The sequence below is a fragment of the Geospiza fortis genome, unplaced genomic scaffold, assembly GCF_000277835.1.
Source record: "Geospiza fortis unplaced genomic scaffold, GeoFor_1.0 scaffold120, whole genome shotgun sequence".
Taxonomy (NCBI): domain Eukaryota; kingdom Metazoa; phylum Chordata; class Aves; order Passeriformes; family Thraupidae; genus Geospiza; species Geospiza fortis.
Genome location: NW_005054364.1, coordinates 1197421 through 1219769, shown reverse-complemented (window position 1 = coordinate 1219769; position 22349 = coordinate 1197421). Strand labels below are relative to the sequence as shown.

General features: G+C 34.6%; 1 protein-coding gene across 1 annotated transcript in view; it reads right to left on the bottom strand.

Moving 5' to 3' along the window:
• Window positions 1–22349, bottom strand: part of CNTNAP2 (contactin associated protein like 2) — a 1021786-nt gene that overhangs the window by 569243 nt on the left and 430194 nt on the right. Inside the window, exon 4 of the mRNA XM_005424150.2 lies at window positions 11370–11517. Within this exon, the coding sequence (XP_005424207.1) occupies window positions 11370–11517 (148 nt within the window). The remainder of the gene's footprint in view (window positions 1–11369; window positions 11518–22349) is intronic.

Sequence of the window (22349 nt, the reverse complement as noted above, 5' to 3'; positions counted from 1 at the left end):
CTTGTTTTTCATGCTTACTTATGACAAATCAGACAAGGAAGTTTCAGAATCAGGAAACTACACAATTAAAGCAATGAGACAGAAGTCATAGCAGAGACTTTTGGAAAAAACAAATAAAAATGGAAAGGAGAGAAAAATTAGGTCAGTGAGTGAAAGGTTGCAATAATAAATAGCTGAAACACAGGCTTTACTAGGTTCCTTTTGAATCTCTTGGAACAGCAGTCAATAAAAAGGCAGGACTGAAGATGTTTATTAGAACCGCTGCATCAGTTTAAAAACCGTTTACTGTAAGACATAAGCTCAACAGGCTTTTCTCATATCACACTATTGCCAACATCCTCTACCACAGCTACAAAAATGTCCTCCCACCTTGAAAAAAATGAGCAACTGCCTTCTCTGGCCGGTCCATGTTTACTGAAAGTTTGCTTCTCTTTATTGATTCATTACCCCTTAACAAAATACCCTGGGTCTGACTCACCGTAAACAAAGATAATTACCAAAACAAATCACTACAAAACAGCATTGCCTGCCTTGCATATAGGTTTGGTACAAAAATTGCAGTTCTTCCTAATCAATTTTTAGGGCTTTTTTTAGGTAAGAAAATTATTGACCTTATTTTTTTTTTATAGCTGTGGCTTTAGAAAGCAAATTTCTCAAGTTCTTCAATTTATTTAAGACCAAGAGGACAATTAAAGACATATGGTCTATTAGGAAAAAAAAAGTAATAAAGAACATGTCCCTACTAAAAGAATTAAACTCCAATTACCTTGTCAATCTGGAAAAGTAAAGATAGAAACATTACTATGCAAGAAAGTTTCTAAAAGATTTGTAGGATCAGATCCTATCCCATAAGCTATTCATTATTTTTTTAATATTTATTATTTATTAATAAGATAGTCATTATTTTTTAACAGTAATCCATATGAAACTTTAAAATGTTGGCTGGTAAAATCTGAGGAGTATACAGAATTAGAATGAAGAAAAAGCACTTTTTTCCTCTTTTCTTTTTGATTGACTTACATTATTTTCAAAGTTTCCCTAGCTTTCTTCATTATTTAAAGATATATTCTTAAATTTTAGAATTGTTAGGTACTTATGTGAAGAGCTTGGTTTTCTTAGTTTCTAGATGGTGCAGGAAAGGCAGCTACTCATTTAAAAACAGGTCAGACTAAGTACCTGAAATAGGTATGTGTGCATATGATATATGATACAGTTCATATAACATAACTTTATGTTCTTTTTAATGAATGCAGATCTCAGAATTCAAGTCACCATGAAAATGCAAAGACTACACCCAAATTTGAATGTGCATTTTCACTCTTTGCTTATGGTTGCCGTTTTGGCTTGTACCTTGTCTTGTTTTTTGACTGAACCTTTGCCAAATGTTAAAACAGAATTTCAAATTGATGTGGGTAAACTTATGAAAATATTTAAATTTTTCCTGAAGAATTTAACCAGTTTCACCATGAATTCTAAAGCACAGTCAAAATCTAAATGTGCCATGAATTCTTAATCTTTAAAAGACAGCTAATTTTTCCCCTCCGACATTTCTGCATCCATTTTGCTATTATTACATGCACTTGAAAAAAGACAGGGCACTATAAAGGCTTTAATCATCCCTGATGCACATTGGCATTTCTAAAAAATCACAACTATTGTTATTTAAAGGATTTTCCTTCACCTCAATCTGCACCAAGTACAAACAGGTACTTAGTAAGTGAACCCTCTAACCTTTTTGAATTCAATGAGCAATTTAGGAACCCATCTAAATATCCAGATGAAACCATACAAAAAAGTACTTCAACTTGAACTATATTCAAGAGAAAAAATTTCCTTTGTTTTCCTTTTTTTAGCATTACAGTCAGAACAAAACCAGAAATGCTCCAACATCATGGAGCCTAAAATCTTCTAATAAAAAGGGCTGCATCTGAATAGAGCTAACATTTTTCCATACAAATTGCATGGAACACTTCCATTGTGAATTAATAACTTCTTGTGACAGCCTAAGAAATACTCAGACTAAAAGAAAAGCAGCAAAGAATCCAATCTCAGAAAGTTTATGAGACATTTGACGCCCTCATAACTGAAGCCATTGAATCTAAGATATTGCTTAGCTGAGCCAAATCTTTGTTTATTTTAGTATAATTCCCTGGTACAAGAAACACATCCAAAAGTTTGTTTGTTTGTTTTCTTATGGGATTTTAGCAACAGAGACTGGATGGATGGCAGAAGGACACTGTAGGCAGCTTTACCTCATTCTCCAGTTGCACCTCCAGGAGAGGCTGGACAGAAACATAAATGTTCCTTCTTTGGATGGGGATACCATCAGGAAAGTTAAAGGTAAGGCAAGGCTTAGCAAGACACTGTCTGACTGGAAGTGCTGTTGGGAAATCTATGCTGCTCCAGGGAGGACTATGAATTTAAGAGAAAATCTAAATATTTTTATACCAACAGAAGCAGTATGGGAATCATACAGGATAAACTGAAAGCTCTGGTCTCATCCCAGACCTGTGAGGACACTGGTGACCCTGTCACCTGGATGGCGCTGCCACCTGCACTGCAGAGAGCTGTTCTCCAGGGTGGAGCCCTCAGACCTGGGTCATAGTTTCTCCTGCAGAGCTCTGGGCATAACAAAATATAAATTTTCAGTTGTCTTCTGTTATACTCTATTCTATTCTGTTCTTTTCTGTCCTATTTCATTCTATTCCATTCCCTGTGCTCACCATGAGTTGAATAACAATGCTAATATTTGTCTGAAAAGGCAGCAGTCTCTGAAATACATATGACACAAAGGTTACAACTGGAAACAGGATTTCATTTTATTTTTCTGACACTGTTTCAGAGACAATGCTTACAAGCATTAACACAATGTGCATGTGCAGCCAGGAGCAGGACAATGCATTCTTCAGTTTAGCTTTAAAAAGCATCCCCTGCAGTCTGGCAAGGGCAATTAACAGAACGACAGTGTTTAAAAGACATTTGAATAATGTCTCTAGTACTATACTTTAAGTTTTGGCCAACCCTGAACTGGTCAAGCAATTGGACTGTTGTAGGTCCCTTCCAGCTGTACTCTTTTGTACTTCTGAAGGAAAATAGCAGCACTGAGTGGAAGGTGAGGGGACCCTTATTGGCCACTAGAGAAGGGCCATGCAGTGTCACCTTCATGAGATGGAAAAATCGGAACTTTTTCCCTGTTTTAGAAGATTCAGGGAGAAGCTGGCATCACAGTGACTCAACTCCAAAGGTATGCTCATGAAGATGAGGGCCCAGCTTTGAAACAGGACTATCTAGAAACATAACTCTGTATAGGGATATAGTACATATAAACACCAAGGCTTGTTTTAACCTTATAGAAGCATTACTATGAAGAGTTAAATTTGTTTTTTCTTGTCAGTAATGTTTACTCTTTGATAGGTGCACTTTCTAATCAGAGAACACCAACCTTTGGCAGAGAGGAAGTAAGAATTTACTCACAGTAAGACTCCACTTGCCATGCCTAAAATAAAAGATACAAAACACATCATCTTCACCCAGACTTCTGAGAAAAAGCAGAATAAATTGAACTGAGTCTGGAAGTAACTGCATCCTTAATATATTTTATTTCAGACATTCAAGAAAATAAATACCAGTGAGGTTCTTCAGGCTTCAAATCAATGGCATAGAATCAAGACCTACAGTTTGAAATCTGCTGAATTTTATTGTTTCATGAGAGAAAAAAAAAAAGCCTACCTGATTTCTCTAGTGAATAAGTCACCATGGACAAAGGGATCAATCACCACTTACAGAAATGCAAGAAAATAATGCTGGGCAGAGCAATCATGAGCCTTCATTCAGGCAAAAAAAGATTAAAGGCAAGACTGTTGTGATTAGATTGAAGTTTTTGACTATAGTTACCTAAATGCTACCATTCTTACTTTGTGAAACAGCACACTCTAGTTCTGCTTCTGGTTTTGATGTTTTCAGATGCTTATTGAAGGATATGTCTTAAGTCTCCATCTTCCTATTAACTGGTTACAGACCACTGTAAGGAGGATCCCTCCTGTGGTGTGTGTGGGCAGCTGCTGGAAAACCAATTAGAAAACATTAGTCTGCTATTTTTACACAACAGCCATATCTGATTTTAAAAAACATTCATCAAATCCTGCAAGATTTTATCAAATTTGGCCATAAATTCCGTTTATATACTAGGGAAAAGTTTTCCTTCATTTCACCGCAAAAAAGAATTAAAATAACCTTTACAAATAAGCCTTACATTCTTCTAAAGGAAATTATGAATGATTAAAAAATATTCAAGTGTAATTTAAAATTCTGTAGGATTATGACTTAAAAAGCTGGTGGGTCATGTATTCATACAAAATATACTTGTTTTTCTCTGACTGACTGTCATGGTTTAACCTCAGCCAGTAACAAAGCCCCACACAGCCACTCACTCACTCACCAGCAGGATTGGGGAAAATAGTGGCAGAGTAAAAAGTAGAAAACTCATGGGTTGAGATAAAGACAGTTTAATAAGGAAAGCAAAAGCCACAGGCAGAGCAAAACAAAAAATTCATCACCACTTCCCATGGGCAGGCAGGTGTCCAGCCATCTCCAGGACAGCAGGGCCCCATCACATGTGATGGTTACGTGGGAAGACAAACACCATCACCTCAAACATCTCCCCTTTTTCTTTCTTCTCCCTACTTTATATGCTGAACAAGACGCCACACAGCTTGGAACGTCCCTTTGGTCAGCTTGGGTCACCTGACCTGGCTGTGTCTCCTCCCAGCCTCCCAAGAAGCACCAACTTTCTCATCAATGTGGCTGTACAAGAAACATAAAAGATCTGGGCTCTGTGCGGGCCCTGCTCAGCAACAACAAAAACATCTCTGTATCATCAACCTTGTGTTCAGCACAAATCTAAAACACAGCCCCACACCAGCCACTGTGAAGAAAATTAACTCTGCCGCAGTTGAAACCAGCACACTGATTACATTTTCATTGCCAGCTAACAAATGAACCTGTAAAGATTGCACACAGTTGTTTCACTTCTCAAAACTGTGGTGCTTGAGAATATCTGCCAGTAGCCTCATTACAATTACAAGTGGAAAATAATGGATTTTTCATTTTTTTTTACTGGATGCAGAAAGTTGAGAGAGGAAAAAAACTCATGTTGCATCAGATTAACAAAAAGATGAAGAATAAAACAAAACTTTTTCTACTAAAAATTTCTTTTATGTCAAGTATTTCTGAAATATTTGATTTAGAAAAAAAATGTTAAACAATAAGGTATTTGGAAATATTTTTTTGTTTCAGCCTGAAATCTTCTGATTGTAGAAGTTTATTTCTTAATGCACTAAATAAAAAAAAAACCACAACTTTTTTATTATTTTAAAATTTATTTACTGAAAGGGGCCTATGTTTGTCAATAATAACATCTGAAGGTAATAAATGGACTGAAGCCTGTTCTCACTTATTTTTCATGCCAAACTATATGAAAATGTGTACAGGAACAATCACAAGTGCTCTTTCCTGGAGAGGCCACGGAGAAGAAAAATCTGTAATGAGAATACTTATAAAGACAGAGGCTATTTTTGGTCTTAAATTACAAAATTCTTCTGTTAAATGACTTAACATGACCTGAGACTATCTGGAGGATAAAAGGTGTCCATTTTCATGACCTTCAGAAAAAACCAAATCTCTTGTCTGCCAAAAAGGTAGAAAAAAAATACACTAACAAGGAAGCAAACTTAGCAACAGAACACAAATTCAAACAGATCTTTAAAAGTTAGCGAAGAAAAAGTTCACAGTTCTTTTCCCTCACTCTCCATAGTTTAGATATGAGTATTCATCCATGCACCTTTAATGTCAGAAGGAGAATATCAAGCTATGTTTGCCACTGATGAGCTGTGAAGATGAAGGCTAAAAATCAAACACATAGGCCTAAATAGGTATAGATGTTCTCAGGCTAGAAATACTGAAATTTGAGAGAAAAGGGGAAACAGCTGGATGCTTAGCAGAACTCTTTACTGTCCAAAGCACTGATACAAGGAAAGTTTTTGTAGCTCACAGCAGACTCTGCTAAATGACTTTTAGGTCTGTTTTTCCCCACATTACAATCCCTGTATGTTCAGAGATCTGTCACTTACAGCAAGTTAGTAAAGTTTCTAGAAATATTATACAATTCCACAAAGTGAACACTTCAAAACTATTCTTCCATTCTGACAGTTAATAATTTTATGAAGTTTCATCACTTAAGCGGACAGAAAAGTCTGACCAGAAAACACAGTGGCACATTTATTGTAAGTAATAAAATATCATAAGAACAGCTAGGAAATTTTATGCAGATTACTGGACTACACAAGTATCTTCACTACTTAGGCATATATTCACACACATACCAAAAGTGTAAGAGCAGAAATATGTATGTATACATTTATTAACACATTATAATTTATTTTATTTACCACAGGGTATTTCAGTAGGAGTCATGACACTTTAAGGGACCATTTTATGCTATATTCTGGTAAAACACAAGGTCCAGGGTATACCTTTGAATCTGGACACGTGAAAATTGATAAGATTCAACAAAGGGCAAATAAAGCAGCTTTCTCATCTACCTTAAACAGACATTTTGGTATTTGGATGCAACAGATTATTCTGGACAATATGGAAGTTTCTTTTTTAAGTGTGTATGGCAACCATGGGGCACAGTGAGACATGGATAGTTGGTTAGTGCCTGTAGCATGAAACCAAGCTAAGCAGATTTCAAATAAGTCAATTTCCTAGCAGCTAAGTATAGTTGAATGCTATAGCATAAGTATAGCAGAATGAACTGTCAAAGGAAACAGTGTTTTAACTCAAAGTCACTGCAGGCAAACAAGATTAACTACAGCAACTAAAAGATCTGTTCAGCCCACAGGTTTTACCACTTCAGTACTTCCTAATCAGTTCTTGCAAATATTCATTTTGCTCACCCCTTAAGACCGCCTACAAATTTCATTTTAGTTCTTGTAACATGATTCCATGACCAAAATTTTGTTCACTTTACTATTTGTAGAGTAAATGCTCACCATAAAAATATTCATTATTTCATGAATAACCACAGGACTGTGGTTACTATTTTTCCTTCTTTTCCCTCCCTCTCTAAAAAAACCCAAAACAGTCATCAATCAGAAAACTGAAACAGTTACATTTGACCTAGCAGTACATGTAGCTGAGCTAATATCTGAAAAAGAACAGATTTGCAAATAGAGGTCATATGACATTTGTTCAGTCCCACTGCTTCCTAAGTGTTAGCAAATAGAGCTGGTCTGTAAATGCAAAAAGATTTTTATGGAGCTTTATAATTGTTCCTGCCTTGAGTATATTGAATATTTGCATGGCTTTTTGCCATCTCCAGGTGTTGTTTGTTTTTTTCAAGTATATCCTACAATTCAGAAGTGAGTCATCGGAAATTTAAAAATTTTTACCATCAGATGTGCAATTGCATTAAAAAGACACAAATGTACTGTTTAGATCCAGAAAATCAGCACAGCCATATAAAAAACTCCTCTATGAATAAAGGTAGCATGAGTGCTTTCCTCTCATAGGATTTCATGACCCAGAAGGCCTCTTACAGCTACCTTGAAAAGCCTATGCAATAATATGCTTATTGCCCTTTTTTGTAGGCATTCATCTGCCACAGGATGGAGATTAAGGGAACTATTCATATGGCAATGATCCTGCAGGAACTTATTATGATCTTCATGAATCAGTAGTAAAAGTATTATATTGTAGTTTTCATGGCCTCCAGATGCCACATCTTTGCTGCCTGTCTCAAAAATTCATAAAAGTGAACATGGTGGAAGATCCATGTCATGTGCCATTGCTTACTATCACCAAAAGAGCATGAAAAAAATTCGACCATCAGTTTTCATTTGACTGATTTCAGTGGATATTGTGAGTTTGGTTATATTGTTTTCTTCTTTGTGACTTGTTCTTAGATATATGATGTTACTTCAAGTGTAAAGACCCTTTTCCCCTTTATGGTTTATGAAACTCATAATTTTAAAATAAAAACTAAAAGTTTCATTGACCAAAATGTGGGTTTTATGTTATATAATAGTCTATTGGCTGTGATTTTTCAAGCTTATTTTGCTCATGAAATTTCTCCATTAGTTTAGCTATTAAGCAAGTTCTTTACCCAATTTTAATACTTTTTTTTTTCTTTTAATAATATATAGGCAGTTTTCCTCTATAGGAAAAAAAAAATTAAAACCCAAATTTCATTCTGAACCTTGTTGTAGGGTAAGACCCTAATTCTTTTTTGGTGACTTCTGTGAACTTTTCTGATAGAAGACAACCCCACAGTTCTCATCTACACAAAACACAGACCTGAAATTTAAAAGACAAAACAGACTTTAAACTTTAAGCAAACCAACACTACAAGAAGATTTGATAATGCTATTAACTTCTTCAGGATACAGATGTGAAGCCTAATTGCTCTCTGGAAAATATACCTCTTTTTAAACTTGATTTGCTGGGCAAGAAAGGACATGGATCTCACCCCTGGTACAAAAAAGTTAAATGTGTATCTTATATACATATACAAACAAAATAGGAACTAGAAATATGGCAATTGGCGACCTGATATTCAAACAAGCAGCTCAATACGAGGAAACATTTTTCTTAAAGGTCTGAGGCTAATGACCAGGTTGCAGCATTGTGCAAGGAAAGAGTTTTAACAGTCAGTCTGCATGGCTTTCCAATTAAACCTTGTGTGCAATGTGGGAAAATCTGAATAGATCTAAATAAAAAAATACATTTATTTGTTAACTAAAAGAAAAATTAAAATTGTGATGTACTGGGTAGCCTTTGATTAAGGTAATAGTTCCAAAAGTTGGGACAGATTTGAGTAGAAGCCAGTTTTTTAATCAGGCTTTTAAAATTGGTGATTATCTAAATGGTTAGTTCCTTAAATGACAGAAGGATTAATCTGCAAATAACACTGGTTAATGGCTGTGCTTATATTTATATGCAAATATATGCACTTCTAATCATAAGGTTAAAAACTTGGCCTCTGCCAAAGGACACATCTACATGGAAAGGTGTAGCATTTACACCTGGCTCCAAATAATTCATTTGAAGACAAGCTGGGAATTTGTAAACAGTACTCCCTGGTTACAGTATTCATACCAAAGGGCTCCCTTCCTCTCCCCTTACACATTTATTTTTCAGTTTTTCTTCTCAGCTGCTCTGCTGCTCCCTACTGATACCATTTTGGGAGCAGCCCAATTCCTGCATGTAAAAACCACATTGCATTGTAGCAGAAATGTTGAAAGAAAAGTCCCTTTACACATAAAACCAGAATATATTCTTTTAAATCTTACAATAAAACATCTCCAGTGATTACTGAAATAATTTCTAATACAAACAGACCAGTAATACTCTATCAGTAAAACTATGAAATTATATTGGGCCACCTTACTTCTTCTGTGAAGACACATTTTATCATTATTTTCATGGTTCCATATATTGTGTCCTTGTCAGAGGCTTTTTATTCTCCTCCAAAAATTCAGCAAGCAAGCAACTTTCCATCAAACAACTAAAATAATTTTTTCAGCAAGCTGTGTTTTACTTTTTCTCACATTTACTTTAAGCCTCTAAAAGTGCCTTGTTGCGTACCTACAGCATTTTGTCTATTAATTTCATCAAAATGTATCATTTTTATGTGTAAATATTGCAGTAAATATTGTGGGGTTTCTTGTTTGATTCTGCTACATTTTATTCTGCTAAAGAGAGCTATATTTGATAGTAAACTAGATGTTGGTTTCTTGTATCAAAGGCCTGAATTTACATTTGATGTACAAGCATGGAGGTATACTTAGAAGCAAGTATTTAATATGATTGGAAAATTAGCCATGCTGTAGTATTAGGTGTACTTAAAACAGCACGTAAAACATTTTAGCAGTATGATGGTAAACACTTGTTTATTAAGAGCCATGTACTGAATAATCAGAGTTGTACCTAAAACTTCAGAAGCTCAATCTCTTTGAGTTGTAGGTAACCTTACAGGTCCTTAGGCAACAGATATCATAGAAACATGGAACAGCTTGTGTTGGAAGGGACCTTTAAAGACCATCTAGTTCAATCCCTCTGCAATAATCAGAGATATCTTCAACTAGTTCAGGTTCCTCAGAGTCCCAATAAATCTGAGTTTAAATGTTTCCAGGGATGGAACATCCACTGCCTCTGTGGGTAAATTGTTAGAGTTCTAGAACTCTCATTGTAAAAAATGTCTTCCTTATATCTAATCTAAATTGACCCCCTATTAGTTTAAAAACATTATGCTTTGTCTTACTGCAACAGGTCCTGCTCTTATATTTATAATCATGTGTAACCCCAGCACAGCAGCATCAATACTATAGCAAGTTTGATTTGATTTCTCAACTAAGTTCCAGCTGTTGGGAAATTCTCTGTGATTCAATATACATTTTTAAAACATTCCTTGCATGGAAATGAGAAAAATTATATCAAAACTCTATTCCTCATGGTTCTATTGGTATTGAAGGAAAGTATGGAGTCTGTTGACTTTCTAATCAAATTAAAAAAAAACAGTTGAAATCACAGCTGTTTTTGGTAGTCAGGATGGCAAAGGACTCCAATAGGTCTTATGTCACCCAAGGAAGTCAGTAATGAGTCTTCCACATTTTATTCTAAAGTCTTGTTATTAGAAGACAAATCTCAAACAACATCTTCCAGCTAAAATACCAGCAAATCCAGGATACTGCCTAAAAAGTACATAGAAATAGGATATTATAAACTCAGTTTTGCGGGTTTGCCAACTTAAGCACTGGCTGGATTGAATTAAAGAAGGGCATAATTTCCTAAAGCATTATCAGTTCTGCTCTTAGCTATGGAAGCACTGGTACCATAGCTCACTCAGGTTTCAGAAGAAATTCTGAAGTCACATTCAAATACTCTACAAAATATCACAGAAAAATGTGTCAGATATTTAGACAGAATTGTAATTTACTGCTTTAATTTTGTCTCTTGCACCAGGCAATAAATTATGCCCTGTTTCCATTTTATCTTTCAAGACCCAGCATGACTTTTGTTTGAACGTGATCTCTTCCTCAAATGCCCCAAGCAAGCTTATACAATAGCCAAAGCATTCTACAACAGAAATAATGAAGATGGAAAGGAGCAACTTCAAAGCAGCATTGCAAATTCCAATGTTGTATCTTCCAGAGAAGAACAAACTAACAACTCAGAGTTCCAACAAATATTTCATGAAGCCCTAGGTAACACAACTAGATGAAAGTCTTTGACATTTGGTTTTAATCCAAAATTCGAAGTGAGTTTTTATTTAGGGGAGGGAAAAAAAGGATCATCATGGAAAAACTTACAGTAGGAGCAACCATAGACTTCAATTCTTAACCCAATTTGGCCCTCTCCATTCCAGTCCAAAGGAACTATCCTCACATAGCGAGCAATAACTGGATGTTGTAAATCATGCCGGACCACGCTGTCAGAGTTTGTATTTCCAGGAAATGCCTAAGGGAAAAAGAAGAAGAAGAAAAAAAATCAGTTCTAGTGCCTTTACGGTTGGCATCTGAAGAAATACATGTAAAATCCTATAATACATGCTCAGACACTACTTATTCAAAAAATATATCTTAGAAGAATAATTATTTTGTACCATGCATAGTAGATCCAGGTGATGGTAGATGTAAGGAAGATGAACAGGATCAATTCTTTGGTGGACTCACAAAATTAAAACATGTTAACAGTTACATCCACCTTATTTTTTTGTGCTGCAGCTATTGATGTGCTAAACGATGATGACTGGCACTCCTCACTTCATAAATAAGTTAGAAAGATACATTAATTAGTGTCTTTGAAGTACTTATATATTTGGGTGATACAAGGAAATGAACAGTCCTCTCTTCCGAGCTGAAGAGAAGCCAAAGGAAAGCATACAGCGACCAATGACAAAAAATGCTGCTGAGCAGCTGCCTGTTTTCCTAATCTTGTTCTAGGAATCACAGAACTTCATGGAGGGAATAAAAATTTTGATTCGTTTAAATATGTATGTTTTACTGAGCATGCAAGATAATGCTCCATAGTTCAAGAATAAATTCCATTTGGAAATGTTTTAATTTTATGATGCTTGGTATAATCTTATCAAAACTCTACTAAATGTAGGTTTGCTGGTTGTTTTGGTTCAGGCTTTTTTTCATTTCCTAGAAGTGTTATGGTCAAAGGAAGCTGAACGTAGGAAGACATGATATTTTTTTACATAATTTAATTAAATTATAGATGAAAAAGATTCTCAAAATCAAAAGTATTTTCTATAGCTCTCCAAGCTTTTTACCCTGACTTGTGCTTTACCAGTCCTTTGTCAGAAAGAGAGCTGATCCCAGCAGGTACCTGGCATTTCAAGTGTTCCTATTGCTATATGAATCAGTAACCTCTGCTGAATGCATAAACATAGCCAACAGAGAATAAGGCAGTCCCAGATTAATAAAACACATTCCATTTAGTCTCCAGCAGAAGAGTATCTTTTAAACACAGCCTTCATTTAAATAAATGGGAAACAGTAATACACGCTTTGTGGATAATGCAAATACCAGGCCAAAATCCATTATTGCAAGACTGAAAAATCAATTTACAGGACCTTGAAAATTATGCACAATTGCTGTAAAATCTCCTTTTCTGGCCAATAGGATTTAAAAGTATAATTTAGACCCACAACTCTAATAGGATATTTTTTTTTCTTTCTTAACAGGGAATGAATCTCTGGCTAAAAAGAAAAATAAAATATAAAGTTTTACAATAAGAAACCTCCTTGCAAAACTATTTTTTTCAGAAAAAAGTGTAAATACCTGTATAAATTAGACAAATTTTTCAGATGATTAATCTCATTAAGTCACTTAAATATTGCTGCCAGATATCATGCTTTTTCTTTAACCCAAACTGGGAAAAGTATCAAAATGGGTCACTTATCTGTAAAATACTGTCTCATGAGCCCAACTCCAAAATTCTTTGTTCTATAAACCATTTCTCTTCTTGTATTGGATACTAACTTCTGTAAGCTGCTTCACATTTCAGCTCACATTGCAACAAAAAGACTGGGAATGTTATTAACCACTTTTCTCAAAGGTAGTGCTCCACAGGACAGCAACAGATAACAACAAAAAAAGATAAGAAAATAAGTCCCCAAATCCTTTCTGAACAGTGTTTTTGAACATTTATTAAATGGAGCTTTCAAACATATTCATCAAGATTTTTGTCACTCTTTAAGAGGAAACTATTTCACTCTGAATAGTTTTCAAAATTTAACAGGGAAGATTTATAGGACAGATAACATATTTTAACAGGCCAACTAACACAGTTTAAAATTAATAAATTAAATAAATAATAAACAATTCAGCAGAGTTTACAGCAAAAATTATATGATTTTTAAATTTCACTGTGGCTTTACCAGTATGCTTCAGCCACCCCACTGTACATGGGGACACCAGAGAGACATTCAGTATAATTATCTTTGCACAACTAAAGAACCTGGAGAAAAGTGAAGGTAAGAGTTTGGCAAACTTGGAAGTACAGCTATAGAAAGTTAAGATTCAGACTCAATTTTTTATCTTGTACTTAAATAACAGCTACATTCTAATCAATAATTAAAAATAGTAGAGCTAAATTATAAATTCACATAAATATTGTAATGAAATAGCACCCAGTTTAACAGTAGTGTGTAAGTAGAACTGGCCAAAATTCTTTTAGCTTCCTGTAATAGGACAGTTTGCAACCATTTTACAGTATTCAATTCTATGGACAAAGAAAGAACATTACAAAATCTCCTTTAGAGATATTGCTTTTTACAATAAAGAGTTAAAAAGAAATTCTCAGCATTAAATAATTTACCTCTGAAATAAGGAGGCACAGAAATGCCTGAAATGTTAAGTGAACAAAAGTGGACATTTTCATACTTTAACCAAAGAGTAAAATGATGGAAGGATGGTGGTTAGGTCCTCAACCGGATAAACAAAAAGATGTTTGCAATCTCTCAGCTCTCTGCGAAGCAGAGAAAAAATCCCTGTATTTCACTGAAAAACATAATCACCTATATACCAGAGAATCTAACTTAGTTAAGGGGAAAATTAATTCTTCACTTAATTCAGGTGAAGAATTCTCCATCCAAATTAATGATCTATTCAGAGATGAGTACTAAAATTGCTTCAGTGTAGGCTCTTTCTAGGATGATGTAAAAATAGAGCAATGCATGGAACAGGAGGATGACATTTCTTTTCCTAAGTGAGGAACTACTAAATTTTTTTCATAGTTTTCTTTAATTACTAGTACTTTTTTCACTACTTTGATTTTATACTCAATATTATACTCTTGATAGTTATTTTTTTTCCTTTTTATCAAAGTAAGGAATAATTTATGTCTGTGAATTTCTGGGAAGTAAAATCTATGCTTCTAGCTTTATTTTGACACTGCAATAATGAAAGCAGTACAAAGTCTGTTTTCCCTGGTACTATAGCTCTATAAAGAGCAGAAATAGGAAATAGAAGCACCATTATAAAATATGGAAACATCCACAGGCAGGCAGAATATGTCTTCAGGAAAGATATCTGGAGTTTTTTTGTGACTCCAAGGTGAGCCAAGCTGACTAAACCTTGAAATTTTTATTTTATAGAAAAACCCCCAAATTCCAAACCAAATATTTTTTTCAAAAACTAGAAGGATTACAAGAGTGACATGTTGACAGCTTTGGTTATGGCTGCCAGCCCTCTGACTGCACAAAAAAGAAAATCTGGAAAGCATTTTACACTTGAGTTTTCAGGAATCTGGACCATCAATGAGCAGAGCAGGGCTGGCTGGGTGCTGGAAGCTCTCCACCAGCAGTGCAGTGGAATGATGTTTGGCACTGCAGGGCAGATCAAATCCAGGGGCCCTAGAAAAATTCACATCATGAACTGGTTCTGCACAAGCTGACTGAAATCTACAGCAGATTTCAGAGAAGACAAGATGTTTAAAAAATTTGTTCCTACTTTAGTATTTGGACATTTAAGAAAAAAAGACAAAAACTGAATTTCATCAATTCCTCTTTGCTGGTGAAGATTTGCTTAATACCTATGAGAATCCAGCCCAACTGTGGCATGCAAACTCAAACAGCAAGAATAAGAGGATCGGGCAAAGGAGGATGTAAGAGATTAACTTCAAGTAGAAGGAAAAAAAATAAAAGAAATATGGTAAGGAAACAGGTTGCAGAAAGAAAGAATAATAGCAAATGAAAAAAAAATGCATCAGAAAGTAACAGATCTAAATTCTTTCCATTTTACCTCAGTTTTGACAGGTTGCTATACTTTCATCTGTACTGTGGGGAGTAAAAATAAGTCATAGGAAGCAGTAATCTTTTCCTTGAAAAAACATTTCTGCATTCTCTTCATTGAACAGCGCAATTAGTAACACTACAGTTTGCATATTCTACTCTTTGCCTAAAAACAAACACATTCAAAGCAAAACAATATATTTACAGCATTCTGCATAATCACCTCACAGAGAAATGCATCTGAATAGAAAAAAAAGTATCTGAAAGTAATTAAAAACTATAGCAGGTATTTCCCTTATCCCAAATGATGAAATCCTCAAATGCTTCAACAGGTGCAGAATTTCATCTTTGAGATTTGTGGTTTTAAAATAACCAGAACTCCTAAGAGCTCAGGACTAACAACAAACGGGATCAACTAAACATTATAATGCTGATGATGGTGAGCTTGTATGAACTTGATTCTATTATCAGTGCTAGCAGTAAATCCCAGTTTCAGTGGCAATCCATATACTTCCTATTTCTCTCTTTTACATAAATGTGTGTGTGTGTATATATATATTTATATATAAAAAACCCCAATACCCCAATGTTATGTACTCAGTGCTAAAAATTTCTGGAAAACTACTCACATACTCAAAGTAAGGAACATCTAGTTGCAGGCTTTCACTAGAATTGAGTACACGCTTTTGTCCTATCCTCAAATCCTTTCCTACCATTTTTTAATCAGATCCATCTTTTTGTTCATCTTTACACCCATATATTCTCTACTGACTCCTAGGAAGTTTACTTTCAAGTTCAAATTCTCTCTTTGTATGCTGAAAACATATTCTAACCACACATTCATCCTAATTTGATGAATAATATAATGGAATTATCATTACATGCAAAGACTAAAGCCCAAAGCTTATTTGCTGCCTTTTAGCCTTTTACATTTCAAAACAAAACAAAATGATTTAGCAACATAACATTATTGATCTTTATAACAAAATATGCCTACATTTTATAGCCTGAAAACTACTCTTTTACTCAAAAACAACACAACCTCCTCTACTGGAACTTTGATTTTTTGGTATTTTAACAAAAACCTCCAGAAATCTCTAATTCTCAAAAAAATTTTAATGGATATTGTCATCTTTTATTCACAGATAACTTGTAGGGATTCCGTTCTGTATAATCTACCTAGAAAATATTTTTAAAACTTAAAGACAGAAAATTGAAGATCAAGATATGCTACCTGAGCATAATTTTAGATACCTGAAAGAAAAATTACACATATGACATTCATTATCAATTCTGTGCGTTTTAATGTATTGATGTTTGCATTTTTTCTTTTAAAACAAGAAACAAATGAAACTCCTATACACAAACAAATACAAACCAAAAATCCCCACTCACTCCCAGCTACTGCGTCCAGAACGTGACTCAGTAACTGGATGTAAGCGAAACATTCTTTTATCTTCTGGTACTGTTGTAGGATATTATCATTGTTTAATTTACTTTGAGTAATGAAGCCTAAACAAATAAAGAACTGCCTATCCATCTTGCTCATAAATCCCAAACACAAGAATTAAGAGCTTTTCTCATACTTCTATGTACAATTGTTCATTCTTTATTTATGCACAGGAATACTACCAAATTGAATTTTGCTAGGGAAACTGACTTCTTTTAAGGATTGGACTGCAACCCTTTGTTGACTTAGTATCATTGGAATACTTGAGGCAGGACATCTGACAATGCACATGTGTACAGACTGGAGGGTTTTGTTTGTTTTTTCTTTTACCCAGGACTATTTAATATTTAATAACCCCACTTAATAACCCCATTTCCCTGACCTTTAGACTTACGAACAAGGGACACAGACATATGGATGCTGTTAAATTTTAATTTATGGGACACCACAGCATCACAGTAAAGGCACAGAGAGTGTGACGTTTCTCTACATCCTGAAATTGAATACACTATTCCAGAGATGTGTGAAATATCTCAGTGGCAAAGATATTCTTCCCTTTTTGGTAAAAACACCAAACATAACCTGTAAAATTTCTAAAACAGATATTAACAAAGCTCCTAAATTATTTTGTGGCCTGTATAATGAAGAAGAAATTTTAACCCCTATGCTGAACCATATAGGTTTTGTTCCACTTGACATCAAATGGGAACAATCTGAAAATTCTTTTGAACCTAAGCTATACACAAAAAATATTAAAATGTAATTAGGGTTGTAAAACCAACACTGCTAGTAGAAGTTATGTTTCCTGCAGAGTCTTAACAAATTCCTGAATATCATTATGATATTAATTTATGTACATAATTACCTGCTATTAATTCCCCAGAGATTCATACAGTTGCCAGAGAGAAAATTGTGATTATTCATCCTGATACAATAAACAACTGAGGCTGAAATACCTTGAGGTTTTAGGGTGGTTTGTTTGTTTTTCTAATTTTTAACATATCTAAATTCAAGAGGAAAAACACATGAGCTTGACATGGAAATTTTTGCCGATGGAAGCCTGTTCTAGTCTTTTGCAATTTGTTCCCTAGATTTAGTATTCAGCATTTACAGTTTGATTTAAATTGAGAAAATACAACCTTCCCACCACTGAATAACATTCCATCTTTGTTGTTAAGATCAACTGATTGCTTTATTAGTGGTAGCTTCTGAACACATTGGGGAGTAATCATTATCTTGCTCTTAGTCTTAAACACACTAAACAGATTTTAACACTTAGATGCTGCAAGACCCACTCCAGGAGCAGCATGGGGTTTCATATTGAATAGGACTGGTATCTCTAAGATAGCTCCTGTATTTGCATGAGTGAACGAAGTACACAATGTCCATGACTGTGGACTGCCAGATGGGAATGGGTCATCTTCCATGAAGTTAACAGACTGAGTGTGCCCTACAGCACAGGTGCTGGATTCTGTCTGTGACAGTTCTCATGTGATGCTAGACAGCAAACTTGCAAAAAAATTTTCTGTGGCACTTAGCATAGTTCCAGGGAGACACAAAATGATTGGGTAGTTTTGATTTAATCTTCACTGTCTCTGTTCCACATATATGGAATATGGAGTAAAAAATTAAATTATTTTATGGGATTGTAAAAATAAAATAATTCTTATTAAGCACTTGGTCAAGTATTCACATGGGTGTCTAAATTAGAAAGCTGAGCCTTTTGTGGTCAGTGAAGCAAAGTGGGAGATGGGAACTAAATTAAAACCTTGCCACTTTTCAGTTTCTGCACAGTGCAATATAAATTTTTCTGGGTACAATATAAATGCATTCTACAAAATAAAGAATGTGATCAACACCATAGTTCCAAAAAGTTGCCCACTGACTGATTCATGTTAAAAGAAACAGAATACAAAAATCAGTGCAGAATGGTTGCACAGACAGGATAAAACCTGCTTTTCTCTACAGGAGTTGTGAGATTTTATTCATTAATACACAAAAAAATTACTTCTGCTGCATCTTCTGTAGAATGAAAGAGACAGGAAGAATGTGTTTCCAAAACACCTATTCACAATTGCAACCATTACTGAAATAATAACAGCAACAGCTCTCTGATCACTGGCTGCTGGTCTACAGAGCTCAGCAGTAACAGGAGCTCTCACCTTGAGAAGGTCAAACACAGAGGAACTCAGGTCCTTGGTTTCTTTCCCTCTCTACTACTGATGTATTTAGAAATTTTTGCACACTTTGATGATTTTAAAGTAGCTTTTCAGTAATTTTCAGAACAGTACTCCTTGCCTCACACTTGTCTCAAAGCTTCTTGTATCTCTTCTGCACAGCCCCACTACTCTTCTGGGTTACTTGCCACGTGAGCTGTTGAGGCTGTTACCAGAGGGCACACTTAGGAGAGGAAAGCACAAACTCAGCAGTGTCATTCCACACCCTCTGATTTAGTGCTTTGGATTAAAACACTAAAACTCCCTGCAGGAAAAAGTGCAAAGTCAAAATCTGTTTTAAATACTTTTGAGAATCATCTATCTTCAGTAAGGGCATAGCAGCTACAGAAAGCTTTTTAGCTGTTAATTAGTTAAATATCAATCTAAACAGCAATCTTTACTCATAATAGAAAATACTGATTTGTGACTTCAGTTTATAACTATAAATAAAAATTACTGTACTTGCTGGTTTTATAGTCATTTATTTTCAATAGTATGTAAATCATGATTGTCAATATTTAAGGTAAACTCTTCTCAGTTATGAATAGTTTTCATTGCTATGTTTCATTTGCAGAAGAGTCCAGAGACTGCTTTCAAGATCATTCCAATTCTGACTAGACTATTAGCATGCAAGAAACAATTGTGAAACAAAACTTTGCATATCTGAAATAGTTGCAAGAATACAATTGTAAAACAATCAGTGAGGAATAAAGTCTGGTTATTCTGTATTAATTGCTTCATATATAAAGTTCATATTGTATACTGAGATAAAATAAACAAACTTTGAACACAAAATTTAAATAAACAGGTGCTTTTCTTTTATACTTTCAGTATCTATTTAATGCTGGGATTTTAGTTAATTGCAAATAGCACTTATATTATCCACAATTCAGATAAGCTTCCCAGTAATGGGAAATAAAACTGGATTAAAAAAGCCATTAAGCTGTCTTTAAACGTGTTTCAGCTGTCCTTAAATAATATTAAAACATTACAAAATTGATTTTTAATTATAGAAAAATAACAATGATGCATTAGAAATAATTTTGAATCTTTTGTTTTGTTTTTGCATGCCTCCAAGTTGCAAAGTTTATGAAATAAATTTCACATAGTTCACATATAATATTAAGTTCACATATAATATTAAGTCAAGATTTAGCAAAAAATTACCAAAGAAAAAAAGGAAAAATAGCACTGTTGCCATCTAACACTAGCATGTTTCAGTTTCTACCTGTAGGTACAGTACTCTCATAATATGTCAAGATGAAAGAAAATAAAAGTAACGTATCTAAAATATTTCACATACACTAAAGTTAGGAATTCTAAAGGGTGATGCAGCTATCAATGTCAGCTATGATACAAGAACTCACTAATCATTTTCCTTTCCTTTCCTCCTGTTCACCCTAGGCAGAGCCCATACTCTAAAAATCACCATCTTCATTAAGATCTTCCTGAAGAAGGTTCACAAGTTTAGAGCCTTCCGGTCTGTGAACCACGACAAGAGTGAAAAAAAAAACCTGTAACCAACATGTAATCATAAGATGAAAATGTCAATGAAAGATGTCAATGAAAAATGGGTAGTTCCTTTCTAAAACTCAGTGTAAGGTTAAAAAGGGTTTTAGATGCAGAGAATCAAAAGCAAAATGGCATGCAAGCAAACACAAAATTCTTGTCTCAGGAAGAATACCTGGAGTAGGATTCTTCAGAATAGTCTTTTCAAACTAATCAAAGGAATATTACTAAGAAATCCCCAAAGGCAGAATTACAGTATGTGACAGGCTTCAAACATGTCAGCTTGTCCTTCAACTTGAATAGCTGCTCATCTTTCTAGGGAAATAAGGACAGTTTTAACCACTTGGCTTTTTGAAATGATACCAAAAAGCCACAAGAATATTTTTCAAAGGAATGTGGAAAGAAGTATCTGAATTGTCAGAAGCTACCTCTTTCTTCAGGGATTTCTTTTCTTTTTTCCTTTTCCCTGCTAAGATGAGCATGACTGAAAGAATTTTGGGAGATACGCAGAATTCTTGTGTTTCTGCTCAAGTCCATTCTCAGTCTTCATACAAAAAGTGTGTAGTATCTACATGAGAGGTTCAGAGTAAGAAGTAATCTTTGATTTGAAACCCTTGTGAATTTAGTAAACTGTTAGATGTCTTAACAACAGAGACAATAATGGAATAAGAAATACTGAAGGTCTTATTTTTGTTTTAAAGTATATAATTTGATTTCATCCCATTCTCTCTTTTGCAACTGCATGCTTTCAGAAGTTTTATTTTTCCCTTTTGCAGAGATAATATGCATCTAGAATTTCCATATGCTGATGTTTTATTCAGGTTTGCATCAACTACTACTCCAAAGGTAACTGTATAGACATCTTTTAGTTGAAATGCCTTCAAATGGCTGTTAGCATCTGAAATAGGAAGATTTTCATAAATCAAAACCTTTGTTTAATAATCACCAAATGTAAATCTAGTTTGAAAACAATAATTGAAAGAGGAAAGGGTTTTAAAATTTTGATCACCTGTCCACTTCTTTATTTAAAATTCATTAAACAAGTACTAAAGTAATGTAAAGGCCTAATTTTCTTTCAACAGAGATTTCCTAAGTTTAATTTTAAGCTGTACCATAAATCTTAGGGGATTGAACATTAGAGTCAATTGATTACTAGTTGCATGCAAGCCATTTTTTTTCCTCACAAGCGTTGGCAATTTTGTCTGAGTCAGATATTTCTGGTTTATTTATTTTTGCAGCCAGGATACATGCTTCCCTGGCCAAGGAGGCAGTGACATTTTGAGTTTAGCATAACTTCATTGCACTCTTTTCTATCACTTTGCAGCCTCCACAGCCACTAACTTAAAAGAAGAGTTAGATGTCAGTAGAGCAGCACTGTTGTTATTGAGAGCTTCATGCGTCTTACTATTCATATAGAAGGAGAAGGTGGATTTTCTGATGTACAAAGATCTTTATTACTTAGGTGCAGTACTTGTTTTACACGATTCTAATTGCCTGTGACAAAGATTTGCTGCAGCACAGAGAAGATGGTTATGGTTCTGTTCCTATGCAAAGGCGCAAATTGAGTGAATCTTCTTGTTTATTTTTTTTTTTTTTTGAAGCTACGTCACACTGACACTGCTGTTTCCCATTCAGGGAAAGTGTTTGTAGCATCACCAGCCTTAGCAGAGTGAAGATGCCATTATCTTGTTGCTATTAGTCTGTTATATCCTTTTTTCTAAAACTAATACAAGAGAAATCAAAAACATCCTTTTGTGGATATTTATACGAAGGGAGAGTGGAAAGACAAAGGTACCAGGATCTCCGTATCTTTTGCTTTCCCTGACTTCTAGACTTATTTACAGCCTGGGAGTATTTTGAAAACATGCTTGCA